At 34.9% G+C, this 14,741-nt stretch overlaps 1 protein-coding gene and 1 long non-coding RNA gene across 2 annotated transcripts; both read left to right on the top strand.

The window, feature by feature from the left end:
- The first annotated feature begins 3,501 nt into the window (after positions 1-3,501).
- On the top strand, positions 3,502-4,304 carry LOC128225999 (uncharacterized). The gene is made up of 2 exons (XM_052935891.1): positions 3,502-3,806; positions 4,022-4,304. Exons 1-2 carry the CDS (start codon positions 3,502-3,504, stop codon positions 4,302-4,304), a joined length of 588 nt encoding a protein of 195 aa, XP_052791851.1.
- A 3,574-nt stretch (positions 4,305-7,878) lies between these two features.
- LOC128228357 (uncharacterized) lies at positions 7,879-13,503 on the top strand. Its single transcript, XR_008259910.1, has 7 exons — positions 7,879-7,932; positions 8,432-8,544; positions 8,772-8,829; positions 9,210-9,283; positions 11,399-11,549; positions 11,793-11,925; positions 12,370-13,503. It is a non-coding gene; the product is annotated as an uncharacterized LOC128228357 (long non-coding RNA).
- Positions 13,504-14,741: the final 1,238 nt, after the last annotated feature.

The following is a 14,741-nucleotide window of genomic DNA, read 5'->3' as shown; positions in this document are numbered from 1 at the left end:
TCGTCTAAAACCGCGGGTAAATTTGGTTGGTTACAAACTTGTTCGGATCTCTACGCCTTCCATTTTTGGCAATGCATTAACGCTGCTGTATGAAATCCGCAGTGTGGCGAAGGAAGGTGCACAAATGCACTAGATGATTGAGTGTAATGGTATATACATCTTCATCTTAAATATGAACAGAAGGCCACTTCATAAGCAAACTTACAGTGCATTTGGGTTTTAAAAGGCGATAGATAGCCTGTTGTTGATGATGTTGTTGTTGTTTTTGTTGTTGTTATTGACATTGTAATCGATGCCGTCATTTCTGACTCCTTGCTGCCTATATATTCACGACTGTAATCCAGAAGTAACAAAAACTGCTCAGAGACTGGGGGAATAGTATAGTGATTTTCGAAACTGATCTAAATGACGGAAAGCATTGAATGGGGTGATTGCGAGACGCGTGTTTTATGCACTTACGATCTGTGATATGCAGATGGAGAAGTGCATATCGATGGATAGCATGGTTGCATGTGTGTACGAGCGGATGATTTATATATAATTTGTATGCCAATACACTTTGCAAAAACTTCTTCCAATCGGCATTATTGTTTTTATACCAAGCATCGCTCACAGCTTACTACTTGCAACAAATGACAGCTTGTTAGTGAGTATTACTTATTGTTTGTAGAATGTACAGACCAATCGTTTTACAACATCTTGCGTAACAATAACATACACGTTTACACAATTTTTTCCATTAAAACCACACTTCTTGCACATAATCAGCATCAATATTTCTAACTTCTGATACACAAGTTATGTTCAGAATTGACTTAATTTCAATTAATGAGAAACTCATCTCGCAATCACCACCTCAATTCTTTTCGTCATTAAATCGATCTCGACACTTACTATACCATCCCCCAGTCTCTCAGCACTTTCAGTGTTTGATTTTTATCAGCGGTGGTCAGAATAATCCATTGGACTTCGCAACCATGTGCTATTAATTATAATAAATGAAACAATGTGGTACTGGATTGGTTGACTCATACGGTCAATCGGTAAAATATTTTTGTCAATTTTGACGTTAGACTACATGCATATATGTATATTATTGTGATGTGTGAATCCGTATTACATGTGGCAGCCTAATTTTGTATCGACGACGATAATGTCCCTATTTTTTAGACATGGCATAATGTCATGCATGGACTTTCAATACGGTAAGCACATGTTTTTGTTTAGACATTTCGTCACTCGTGCGTTGTTTGCATCTGAAAATATTATAATGTTATTAATAAGGAGATTGTATATTGGCCGAGTTATTTGTACGAGGTCAGCTGTAATGCAGCCAGAGGATCTAATCGCATATTTAATGAGTATTTAATTTATTTACCTTTATATACCACCATATACTACATTTACCCTTATATACCTTATATTTAACAAATTATTATTTACAATTTTAAAGGCAAACATTTTCGCGATATTCGACAGCCAATGAAAATTGTCCATTTCTAGATTCCCGTATTTGGCGAGCTATTTAGCCAATCAAAAATGTAGGAAGTCTTATTAACCGTCTTTGCCTCGCATTAGGCAAGCTTTAGTGCATATTGTTGTCAATCATGTTGTAAAAGCTCTATATTTTCCTAGTATCTCGTGTAACATTGAATAGTTTATTAATACTTCAGAGTACTACTGCTTTCCAAATTGGTGTGTCTCGATGGCTATGGTAAATCAATAAAGTTGGGGTTATTCAATATTGTAGAGTACTCTACGGGCATGCAGAAGAGGAGGAGGGAACATCTAGTGATGTTATAGGAAAACAGCTCATATTAGAAGTCTGTATATTACATCATTACACTCGTAAAACTTGTAAAAGTATTTTTAATCAGTAAATTGATACTAAAATATACCTGCAAAAGACCTTTTATGCCTTTAGGGAGAGTTTCTACCAGTAGCTCCGTTTGTTTTTTACGCGTCCTTGTTGGAAGAACAGAGATTATTGTACGTTTTTGTAAGTGTCAAAATTACTGAAACAAAATCGAATTTAGTTTTCATTTAAAAAGTTATCATTTGGGTTTTATTCAATATAGTATTCATGCACATTCACACAAGTTTAACGAGGGCATTCGAAATTAAGATTAGTACGAATAAGGATCAAACAGCGTTTTGAGTACGAACTAAGTGATTCGTAGATTACGGGTCGAGTTTGTATGAGTTTAATAAAACTGACTAGAATTATATTCATAGGAAGGGAACAAAGGAAAAGCCTACAGGAAATTGACAGCCACCTAAATTACCGTTAATTAACGTTTTGCAACGCCGCGTATATAGCATTGACTCGACGCTGTGGAACGCGGGGAATGTTTTAAGGAATGAATTGCGGGGTTGATGTCATTATCGGGGTACGAACGCAATTGGGTTGGTCAATGTGTGTGGAGTCCGAAGGACTCCACGCGTACATCGGGGTACGAACGCAATTGGGTTGGTCAATGTGTGTGGAGTCCGAAGGACTCCACGCGTACTTTGACCAACCCAATTGCGTTCATATCCCCGATAATGACATCAACCCCGCAATTCATTCCTTATATTTACACCAATAGTTCATTATTTCATTCAAGAATTGTTAAAAAAATACTTCATTTCATTTAAGAAAACCTTTCAGTAATCCGTTTTTACCCATTCTGTAAATAGAACGACCCGACTATAACCGGAAACATTTTTTCAAATGACGTCACAATAACGCGGGAAAAGATCAACCACTTGAAATCACTTTAAAACGTAAAATAAAACACTTCTGGTACCAATATATTTAAAATATAATAACTAACACTTTTAAAAATGTTGATCTATATTCTGCGGGACCTGCAGACACAATACAACCAGTAACAAGATCAATAGCTTTCATGTATATTGTTATGCAATGAATTACGATCCGAACATATCCGAAGATGTTGCGTTCATCGATTGATGAACGCAATTGCCGAAAGGCAGTTCATTTAAGCCTGTCTCACACAGAACACACGGCTTATACGGTTTGCCACCCGTGTTAACCGTACATACAACCGAACCAACCGTGGCCTTATTCGAGTTACACTTGGGCCATTCGAGTGTATCCGTGAAAGCCGTGTATGATTTTTAAAACTTTTAAAAAACTGGCACGGGTGCCATGTCCGTGTATGATCGAATTAGCGATCGTGCAAGACCGTGAGAGACCGTATATACAACCGCACGTGAAGTCCACTCCACGAGTGAGCTCAACCGTGTCGATATCGTATATAAATCGTATGGAATCGTGTGAAACCGTTCCCAAGTCCTACATCCAACACCCGGATTAACACTCGAATGTCACACGATCACCGTACGATTCACACAAGTGTACACACGGTTTTATACGATCGCCATACGACCAATACGGTTTCATACGATCGCCATACGACCAATACGGTTCAATTACGAATTATACATGATCAAGTACGACCAGACACGGTCTCTACGTCTGTACAAAGCTCGTGTATGATCATACAGCACTCGAACACAACAGAAAACACAACTACCTGCTGCCACCTTGAAACAACAGAGTACTTGCTACATAATGCCCCCAAAGAAGCAGAAGGTCCCCAAAAGAATCCCCAGGAAGATTCTACCAGCGAGAATACAAAAAGGGCCACAAAGGCCCTCCGACCACTTCAACCTGTTGACCCTGTCGACCCTGATGAGCTGGAGGACCCGCTGGCACTACCTGACGAGATACCCAGAGATTCAGACTCGGATGCCAGCTCGATGGGCCATCCAGGAACTGCCGCACCCACGAAAAAAAGGTACATTTTACATTGCTTCACATTTTTTTATTTATATATTTATTTATTTTTAATTTTTATCTATGTAACATGGAGTAAATATTGATATCAATGATTCTCAGTATGTAGATATTATTTTTGACAAATGACAACTGTACTATAATTGTTTTAACTTAAATAAATTAATATTATGTTTATTCAGTTTATTAATTTTGTTTTCTTTTGTCTAATTGCAGAACCATCCAGCGCATCACCCGAAAACTCAGCGATGCCGAGGAAGTCGATGTGATAGAGTGGATCCAGGCTAACCCAAGTATTTTCAACAAGGCGCATGCTGATTACAAAAACACGAAGAAGCGGGACCAGTTGTTCGCAGACAAAGCCGCCCAGCTTGGAGAGGGGTTGACCGGACAGGACCTATACAAATGGTATCTTGGGCAGCGTACGGCGTTTACAAAGTTGATCAAGCGTCCGGCCAGTGGCAGTGGTACAGTCTTGATGACCGCCCAACAGCAGTAGCACCAGTGGCCATGTGTCTGAGTGTGATTGCAAGCTTCAGTCCAGGTTCCAATGGCTCTCTGAAAATAAATAAAAGTAAAAAAATATTAATCATCGACATGTGTTTTACAATTCTCACATTTAGATTTATTATTGGATATGTTGCTTTTCCCTGAAAAATATATATTATTGTTTAACTCCAATTGGTTGTTTTCTTGGTTATTTGTGGCCCGACACGTCTCACAAACTCCTGAAACAAGTCAGCATCAACACGGAGGAAGTTCTTGTAACACCTGGGGTCCTCTCTGTTTAGTTCATGTAACAGAGTATCATATTGACCAAACATGACCCTTCTGTTGAGCCATTCTCTTGTCCAAACTTGCCTCCTTCTTCTCCTTCTGTTGGCTTGTTCTTGTCTCCCCTCACGCCTTCTAGCCAAAATAATCTCAATGTCTATCAGTCTTATCATGATTTCTAATTCCCTTATTCTGTCATCTGCCATTTTTATAACTTCTCTGTTGAAAGTTCGAAAATTTATCAAGCCAAGCCATCAAAACGAGTCAATTTATATCAAAACATACACGAATGTGTGATAATTTGAGCTTAACTCGAACAAAAGTCGGTGGGACCGTATGTAAACCCTGTAAATGTCCAGTTAATCGAGTAAAAGTCGTGTTTAATCGTACTAGGCCGTAACAGACCGTACTAGACCGTACTTGGAACCGTACAACAATCGTATGAAAATCGTTTGCAAATCGTGTTCAAACCGTGACAAACCTTGCTTGACCGAGTATATCCGTGCTTTGTTCGTACATACTCGTGCTACATTCGAGTCTAAATCGTACTAACTCATGCCTAGGCACGGTTGGAGCTCAATACTCGTACCAGTCAACCCGTGTATAACCGAGTATACCGTATTGGAACCGTGTGCCCAACCGTGTTCTGTGTGAGACAGGCTTAAGGAATGGAAGTTGAGGTGTAAATATATAGAAATGAACGCGGTGGGCGTTATGCGTATATCGCGGGGTATAGTGAAAACTAGATTTAAAAAATAACGTCCGCGGTAAGAAATAATCGCGGCGATGTGCGAAGTATGCAAAAACATACGTGGCTGGTGGTGTGTATTTACAGTTTTTTCACAATTTAAACTAGCTTAAGTAAAATAAATAATGTTCCTTGAGCTCAATTTGGCGCAATATTATTGCTAAAAACTTATATAACATATTGCTACCTTAAAAATGCAATATTGTATTCGATAACCGATGACTTTTGATTAATTAACTGTATTCAATATTCTAACTTATTTGTAAATCCGATCTTTATGTGAAAGCTGCTTATTGAAGGTCAATTCCCGCAGATAATTCATGACCTGATGAAATTTGATATTCGTTCAATAAGGTAAGAACAATGATTTATCTAGACCGCACGTCTTCAGTGCATCTCCGAATTCCCTTCAACTAGTTCCATGTAGTTCAATTGTCAAATCTTACCTATATAATCAAATAAAAAAGTTGCATCACATGGGTATTCTTTTCTTTAATACGCCGACCGGATTCGCTTGTTACTCATCAGGGCTTAAAATAAATATGTAATTGCTACGCAACGTTACATGTGTACTTATATATTTGCGTACGCAACGTCAATTTTTGATTAAAAATGGCTTAGAAATGTCAATGAAATAAAGCTCTTTTGATTACCTACTGAAACATCATTATTGTGAAATTTATAAAAAGGGAATATTGTATATTTTGGGTTGGTTTTGCAACATTTATCTAAATGTTCACTTAATGGAATTTGCCTTTTTAAGGGTCTCTTATTTGTAGGTCATGAACTGTACGGCTATATCTAAGGTTTTCTTGCATACCGGACGTTCACTTCCGGTCATGTGACCAGTGCTGGAAAAACTCATCTTACACCCCCAGGTAAAATGATTCACGCGCAACAACGCGCCACTTCTTATTTCATTTATTGTATGGTTTATGAAAAGTATATTATGCCATTTCAATAAAGCGCAATTAAACCATTTTTTTAAAATTGAAAATAAATAAGCGTAAAAACGCGATCTTTAGAGGAACTATTTGACGTCAATAGTGATTTAAAATAACTGCGCGTTATGACGTCAGTAAACAAAGTAGCACGCGCTTTTTGGTGAAATGCACAAAAGAGCGTTTTCTACATCAATTTTCCCACAAATTGATAATTTTAGATATGCAAGAAAAAATATCAATCATGTGTTTCCAGTCCGGATCGAAAAATCCGACCCTCGGGCACGCTTCGTGGCAAGCCTCATTACCGGCTTACGCGCGTGCCCTCGGGTGGATTTTTCTATCCGTACCGGAAACACATGATAGATACTTATAGTCTCTCGTTTAGCATATATAAAATTCTTTACACCCGTTGCACACTGAAACATACAAAACATTTTAACAGTACAGTCCATACTCTCTTTAATGGGAAAAGTTTTATCTTTTATTTTAAATGTGGAACCTTTCAATTAAATAAGTGCATAGTTCGCAACAAGGATCTGTGCACTTTTTAACAGTGGGCTGGATATTTTTTTCAATAAACTCTGATCTTGTGAGAATCCGATTTAAGTTAGGAAGCTGCCTTTTACATATAATAATTTTATTATTACTAATGATCTTGTTCATGGTTTCATCAGCATTTAATAAATTTAAGTTCGTTTTTTTAAACACCAAATACTTCTGTATTCTTTGGGTTGTGTGTTGAAATAATTGTTTGCGCTCGCTTAAAAATGTACTTCTAGGAATTTGTATTGCTTCATTAAAACCAGTTACAATAACTAAATATATTTTAAATGACTTGTGATTTACACTTGAAATACATATAGTCTTGATTCTTGAGACTTTAAAAACATCTTTGTTATTTACTCAATGTCATGTAAGACGTGCAAAAGAACCCGCTGTTTGTTCGGAAAAGGTTCCAAACAATTTGAGAACAAAACTTTCTGATTGAACCGTTATAACTACATGTTTCCTTTTCCGGACTTGCTCGTTTGTCTGTACATTAAAAAATGATAAGTCAAACAATCGTTTGGATAATAATGAATATTTCAATTTAATTAAATGCGTTTGTGTGAGTACTATAATCATGCACTGCATTAATGTTTATGTCCAAGTTGTATTGCTTACGTACATTCAAACATGTTTTAAGCACCTTTGCTACTTCCAAACTAGCCCATTCACAATCTAACATTTCCGCCAAAATATTTAATATATTAAGGCACTGTTCTCTCCCGCTTAGCGCCATGAAATCACTAAAATAAACCAGGGGTGCGTTTCAGAGACGATCGTTAAGGCGATCGTTAGCTGATTTTGGTAGTGCGACCAAAATTACCGATCGGCAGCGTTTCAGAGACACAACGTGCACCTGCTTTATCGTTAATTTTGCTCGTAAACCTACGACCGGGTAAGAGGCACTCGTTAACTTAACGATCAAGATGGCGGATGAAGATTTTCTCCATATCAAAGTATACTTTTACTTTTTATCAACATTTGAGAGTTTAATATTGCGTGTAGCATGTTCGCTGGTGTGGAATTTTCAAACTATGTCTAAAAATAGCTGAAAACAGTATGAAAATGTTCTATTTCCGCCGTTCTGTCAAAAAAGGATTTTAACTGTAGAAGATGTAAGCTTTTTGTTATATCTATGTAATGTGCTGATATTGTGTACATCTAAAACATGGAATATGATGTAGAATTTGATTTGGTTTCATTGCTGTTTAATATGTCATGTAAAACATTTTCTTAAAATTCTTCTATTTCGGATGGTTTTTAATTCGGATAAATAAATGCCTGTACATATTTTGTTGTAATATTACCGGCCTTTGTGGCATGTAGTCAGTGAATTATTAAACAGTGTTACCATTTTATCATGTCATGATATAACATAATTATTTTTCTTATTTTTACACATCTAAAACTGATGCTAAATATGTAAATATACTGTACAGTAATGTAAACAACACTGTCACAACAAACAAGTTGATTATTGGCTACTTTAATACCATGGACTCTTTCAGGTGACTATGTAATCAATTTAGTTCACCTTATGTAGAACTTTGTAGTATATGTTTATGTACATTTGTGAGTTTTCAACTGACCAAGGTTAAATCTTGTCTTTTTCAGTCATACCATTTGATGCCAAGTGTACAATAAAAACTGAAATGAAAATTGCCAACAGAAGTGTCATGGTCTTGGTGGAAAATACTGTGCTCTTCATTGACCTCTGTTTAATAATGGTATGGAAAAGGGAATTAAATTGTTATATTGGTTTTATGAATAATAATGGAGGTATATTTAACATATGAATACATTGTCATAAGGACTTATGTAGAAATTAAACTGAAAACCATATTATGTATCTGCAGTTAATGCACAGGCTATGTACAGATGCTTATTGATATTCTATGTTTTCATTTTTTAGTGTTTTTTCTTGTTAAATATTTGTTTTAGTTAATTATTTCAGGCTGGTGATAGAAAACTATCAGGAATGCTTCAAGCTGGCAATGGAGGGAAATGTAAAAGTAGGTAGGAAATGATAAAATGCAATAGGATATTAACCAATATTATGAATAATACAATCAGATGAAATTTATATTGATACAATGTTGGGCATCTTACTTTGAGCAGTTAACTGGTTCAACATACTTGTTATTTAACTTATATGAACATTAATCAAGTAATAAAATGTGACCAGAATGGTGTTGTTCATGTTTTCTTAAAAACCCTACTTATTTTTTTTTTTAAAAGACAATAATTTTCATAAAATATGCAAACTATTTCAGTTGAAATATGGGAATGTAAATTATGTGTAACTTGTAGTTTAACCATTAAAGGGCGTTTTCAAAAAAGTATTATATTGTGCTGTATTAAACAATATTTTATAACTTTTTGTCTTTTTCAGGACACTGAGAAATCACAAGGTTTCAAACATCTAGAATATGCTCACAGTCAGTCTTCCAGATACTCACCTTAAAGGTTTCAGTGTGTTTTAGGAGACTTTGTCAGAACAGAACTTTATACCTACATACACTGGAGATACCAGACCAAGCAGATAATTACAGATATATTGACACAGAATCTGAAATTAATTGCATATCCCAACACAACATAAGACTTTTAACTGTTAAATAGGCAGTGAGGCATTTGTGTAACCTTCATTATTTGAAATGAAATTTCTTATATTTTTTTTAAGTTTGACTTTGCATTTAAAAGCGATTAGCATTTGATTTTTCAAAAATATATATATATTTATACAAATTCAACTGTTATCATCATATGTATATCCAATTGTACATGTTTGTGAATTATATAGGATTATCTTAATGATACATTTATTCAAACTTATGAATATATAGAAAACACACACTACCATGGCTGATCATGTAAACATTCATACTACCTTTTTATAGAATTTAAGTGAATCTTTCGATATTTCTGAATACATTTATTTTTTACTTTGACTGGCTCATGTATAAACACAGAATGCTACATAAAGTGTATACTCCAGTGTATATCATAACATGATTGAAATAGAAAATAGATAATATTTGCATGAAACTCTGAACATTTAAAAACTATGGCAATCTGCACCAGTTAAGATACTTTTTGTTGAATAATGTGTTTTGATGAGACGAGCTTGTAAAATAGCTGTATTTCTTTTAGTAATTTTGTGTATTTGAAGCATGTCTGCAAATGTAGATTTTATCATGTATTTTGAATGGATCTGAAATACTGTTTATTTAACTGTTATTACAACGATTGACACAATAACGATGGATTTATGAATTGTCTTCATACAAAAAATCCAACCAGTTAATGTATTTTCGAACTGTTTCCCAATACAATAACTCGTAGTCACAGTTTTGGTGCGTATGAACTTTACTCGTTATCTGAACTAAGGCCGGTTGTTGATGATTGGAATCAGTCATCATCATCCTCATCATTATCCATCGCACCAACCACAGACACCACCAACTTCACACCTTCATCGTCATCCACATCATCAATCATCAGCAACATCTACGCATCATCATCTCGTCATGATCATTGTCGTCATCGTCACATCATAATTAGTATCATTGCCGTCGTCGCATCATCATTATTATTATCATCATCTAAGTCGTCGTCGTCGCATTATCACTATCGTTGCCATCGCATCATCATTATAGTGTCGTTGTCGCATTATTATTATTAAATCATCATTGCCGTTGCCGTCGCATCATCGTGACTATCATCATCAGCACCATGCTGCACGTTTGCATTTACTTTACACGACATTCATATTACGCATACTATAATATTTCACTTATCAAAGACGAATTTAAAGTAAAATCACCAGCCTGAAAAAAAACGTAATTTGTTGTTGTCCAATTTTCATAATAATTACACAAATATTAAAATGAGCGTCGGAACCCGCCACTGCCTCCATCACAAAAAATCCCGGATGACGATGTACTTAAGATACAATTGTAACATAAATAGCAGATGGGTAATCAGAATGGAGACCACGAGTTTGTATTATTTGTGTCACTCATTATAAAAAGGAGAGTTTCATTAATTGATTCCCTTCAAGAGATTATCGGTATTATTATTATTATTATTATTATTATTATTATTATTATTATTATTAAAAAAGACAGGTGCGCTCATCGGTCAAAGTGACGTAACGTCATTTCACTTCAGACTGGGCCACTCGCTTTAACGCTGTGCTTTATCGTTATTTTTTACGTACGACCGGAGAGTTTACGAGACGTTTCTGAAACGCCTTTATGATTATCGTTAAGTTGGTCGTTATTACGATCGTAAATTCACGATAATGGCAGATTGTAAAATCTATCTGAAACGCACCCCAGACCTTTAAGGCCAAAGACATGTTCCGGCCACAGTGTGTACGGTACATGCTCGTTCTTTGAACAGGAGAATAATATATTGTGTAACTTATGAATGACCTTCATTTACTAGAAAAACTCAACCTGTCCACGATAACATTGTAGATAATTGAAATCTGTTTATGAGTTTTGATAACAACAATAATGAATTGACAAGAGATCACAGTGCACTACATAACATCATATTGCTATCTTATTTCAGGACAGTATCTATGTTACCTGCCCGGCCCCCTCCATTACAGTTGCCTGCCAGTCTTCTTCCCCAATCATGCCCAACCGATTGGTCCAATATTGTTCAAAACTTGATGGAAATGCGGTGTCATCGTAGTTTGGAGTATGTGCAGAGCACTCGGGTACATTTTAGTTATTTATAACTTAAGTTCACAAATTAATAAACGGTTGTTAATTGACAGCTTTTTCCAAGCAAGGAGAAGATTTTTGGTTGCACACATGACAACCATGTTATACGTAATCAGAAGACATATTGTGTAATACCGAATAATTATCTGGTTTCCATATTTTATTTTGAAATCATGTAATATTTTAGATAAACAAAATAGCATGTATAAAATAAAGATGTGTATCAAATGTTGCAGGACAACAAGCAGTTTATTTCTTCGATGAGACTGAATTGAAAGGGAGCAGACACTGTTGTGAGCATGATGATCACTTCTTCAAGTACCATGGCTTGGAGATAAAAAGCCGAAATTGGCACTTTGGTCTTAGCAGGTAGTTAATAAAATGTTCACATTAAACCCTAAAGTAGAGTACTTTAATTTTGAAAATACTTACCTAACAGAATTGAGCCCTAGATTTTTAAGAGTATTCGCCTCAGCGTTAGCCTTTTAATTGGTGTCAGTTACATGTAAACAAAATAACCTTGACCATAACTCAATAACTGTTGAAATTGATAAAATACATCTTTGCATACCTGTTGCCAGAGGAAGAATGTAAATGTTGACTTTCATAAGTATGTTATTTCTATATTACATTTCAAATTTTCAACAATGTTAAACAAAAATAAAAGCTGTTTAAACTAGCCAAGTAACTCCTGACATTGTCAAAACACTGGCATGATATCTTGATCTTTATATCAGCTTTTTTTTGTGTGTGTTTTTGTGATGTCAAAATATGACTGATCTAGACATAATTTCTATCAATCCATACTTTCAGCAAACAGGCCTGGTTTTGTGCGGTGCAGGTTTGCTGCATCGGTGATGGTTTAGTTTACCTGATGAAAACCAGAGCAGTTGTGTACCCTGAACTCCTTTCCGAATTATTCATCAAGGGGATGGATCTTGAATGGCAGTGGTATTAACATGACAAGATCAGAGAATACAGCAGATTAGACATTGAAAAAGACAGTGTGCCCTAGACAGTCTCAACCAAAGCATTGAACAAACTGTACAACCTGTTAATTAACTTTTTAGAGCTGTTTGTTTGGACTAGTGTTTGTCATTCAGAAATAAGTAATAACATTATTTCTCAGTATAAGATATCTGCAGGAATTAGAAGCTGATATTTACTGTAACTATAAAACAAACCTCTTAGGGGTTTAGCCAGGTTAAAGAAAGACAGGGAGCTACAGAAAAGAGACAGGTTTTCATGTTTCAATAGGACACCCTTCATTTATCTGTGAAGAATTTTAACATTTTGAATGTTACAGAAAATGTTAGGAATATTGTATAATGTTTAATTGAAGTACTATTAGGTTTCAAGTGCCAAATATTTAAAGCCTGTGTGTATTTATAATCTTGTGAATATAAAGTTGTTATCAAAACAAAATCAATATTTGACTGTCTTAAGCTTTTAATTCTATGAAGGCAGGAGGTTGCCAATCTTACTCTTCATGACGGGTGCTTCCAAAAAAAGAACAGGGTGCAGAAACCTTCCATAACTCTTGCTAGAACCCTAATATCCTTTTTTCATCAAATTACAGTAACATTGACAATTAACAAATGATGCAGTGATATTTTTTTATGCTAATATCATCAATTTTTATTGTCATTAAGTTTTCTTCTAGAATTGATTTGTACATGTAATGTATTGAAAATTGATACTTGTGGTTGCCATGGTTACAACTTGTTTCTTAGTGTAGTAATATGTTTTATATATATAAATACAATATTGCATTATGTAAACTTATAATATTTTAAGAAATAATGATTCAAACACATGTACAGAGACAATAAATACACTACTTTGTATTTTTGTTGCCATGGCAATGTTTCTGTGTATATTTGTTACATTTATTGTTTTTTATTACAGGATTGTCCATTAGTGAAATTATAATGTGTATAATAAGCATAGCTACAAACATTTCTTCATATTTCGATAATAGAATAGATTTTGTACACTGACCCCCCTTGGACTTAAATCACCATAGCAACAAAAGTCTTAAACATTTTGAATATTTATTTTTTTTAAATATATTTGTAAAGCGTCTGCCAATGCTTAGGTTATTTGTGTACTTTTTAAGAGCGGCGTGTGTGATCCCTTTTACGTTTAATATTGAATTGCATCGTATTGTGGTTGTCATGGTAACATTTTGATTGCCATTTAAAACTTCAATCATAATTTTACAAGAATTTTGTCACCAGTTCAATAATATGTTATTTTGTGTAAGATATATAACTACAAATTATATAAAGACATAAAAAAACATGTGTTGTTTCATTTCTTTATCTAAATAAATATGCCACTTTTTGACACTTTCATCGATAAATTGATCGACTCCTGTGCTTCTTTAAATCGTCATAACAACAAAAGTACTTAAGATTTTGACCTCAAATTTTCGCCAAATTGTTTCTAATGATGTACTCTATAAATAACTACCAAAAAGAGCAAATGTCATTTTTGCACCTTTGTACCCCTTTTTACAGGCATTGACACATATGATATGTTCTGGCAAGCATTCACACGTAAGATTACACATTTGACAATTGCGAGGGTATTGTCTCGTCATAAATAAGGCATTTAAGTCCATTAGAAATTAACACATTGGTAATAGATTCGGAGATGCCTTTGCAGCTAACTATAATTTGAAAATTGTGATAATGTTTAGAGTGAGCCACCATGAATTAAGTTAAAGCACAGAGTCTGACACTTCCCGCCTTTTCATCTTCAGCACCCTATATTGGAGAATACATTTCGAAGCGTAGGAAAAGGGAAACGTACCGTAGTCCACATATGACACTATGTATTTATATAATGAATACTTAAATAACAGAAATATGCCCGAAACAAAACCCACCGTCTGTTTTTCACATTGGAGAAACTGTACAATTCTATGGTTAAATACTTCCTTAGCCAAATATTTGGACGGCAGTTAAGTTTTCATTTCAGTTGGAAAATCATTTTTCACCTCTGTTTGATAATTATAAAACATGTTTACTAGAAGCCGCCATTTTGTTGGAAAAGATATCAAACTCCGCATATCGGCTACTTTCCTTTACAAAACAATGTTATAAACTTGTAAGGGAAGTCACTGTGGAGAAAAATTGTAGTTGATTAAATTGCTGTCGGTTACTTAACCGGGGACAATC

The sequence above is a fragment of the Mya arenaria genome, chromosome 3, assembly GCF_026914265.1.
Source record: "Mya arenaria isolate MELC-2E11 chromosome 3, ASM2691426v1".
NCBI classification, from domain to species: domain Eukaryota; kingdom Metazoa; phylum Mollusca; class Bivalvia; order Myida; family Myidae; genus Mya; species Mya arenaria.
The sequence above is the reverse complement of the archived record's forward strand: the minus strand, read 5'-3'. Positions and strand labels throughout refer to the sequence as shown.

Excerpts from the sequence above, each read along its gene's own strand:
- LOC128225999 (XM_052935891.1), top strand. The coding sequence starts at position 3,502 with ATGATCATACAGCACTCGAACACAACAGAAAACACAACTACCTGCTGC. Across the intron at positions 3,807-4,021 it reads GCCGCACCCACGAAAAAAAG|AACCATCCAGCGCATCACCC; the intron begins GTACATTTTACA and ends GTCTAATTGCAG.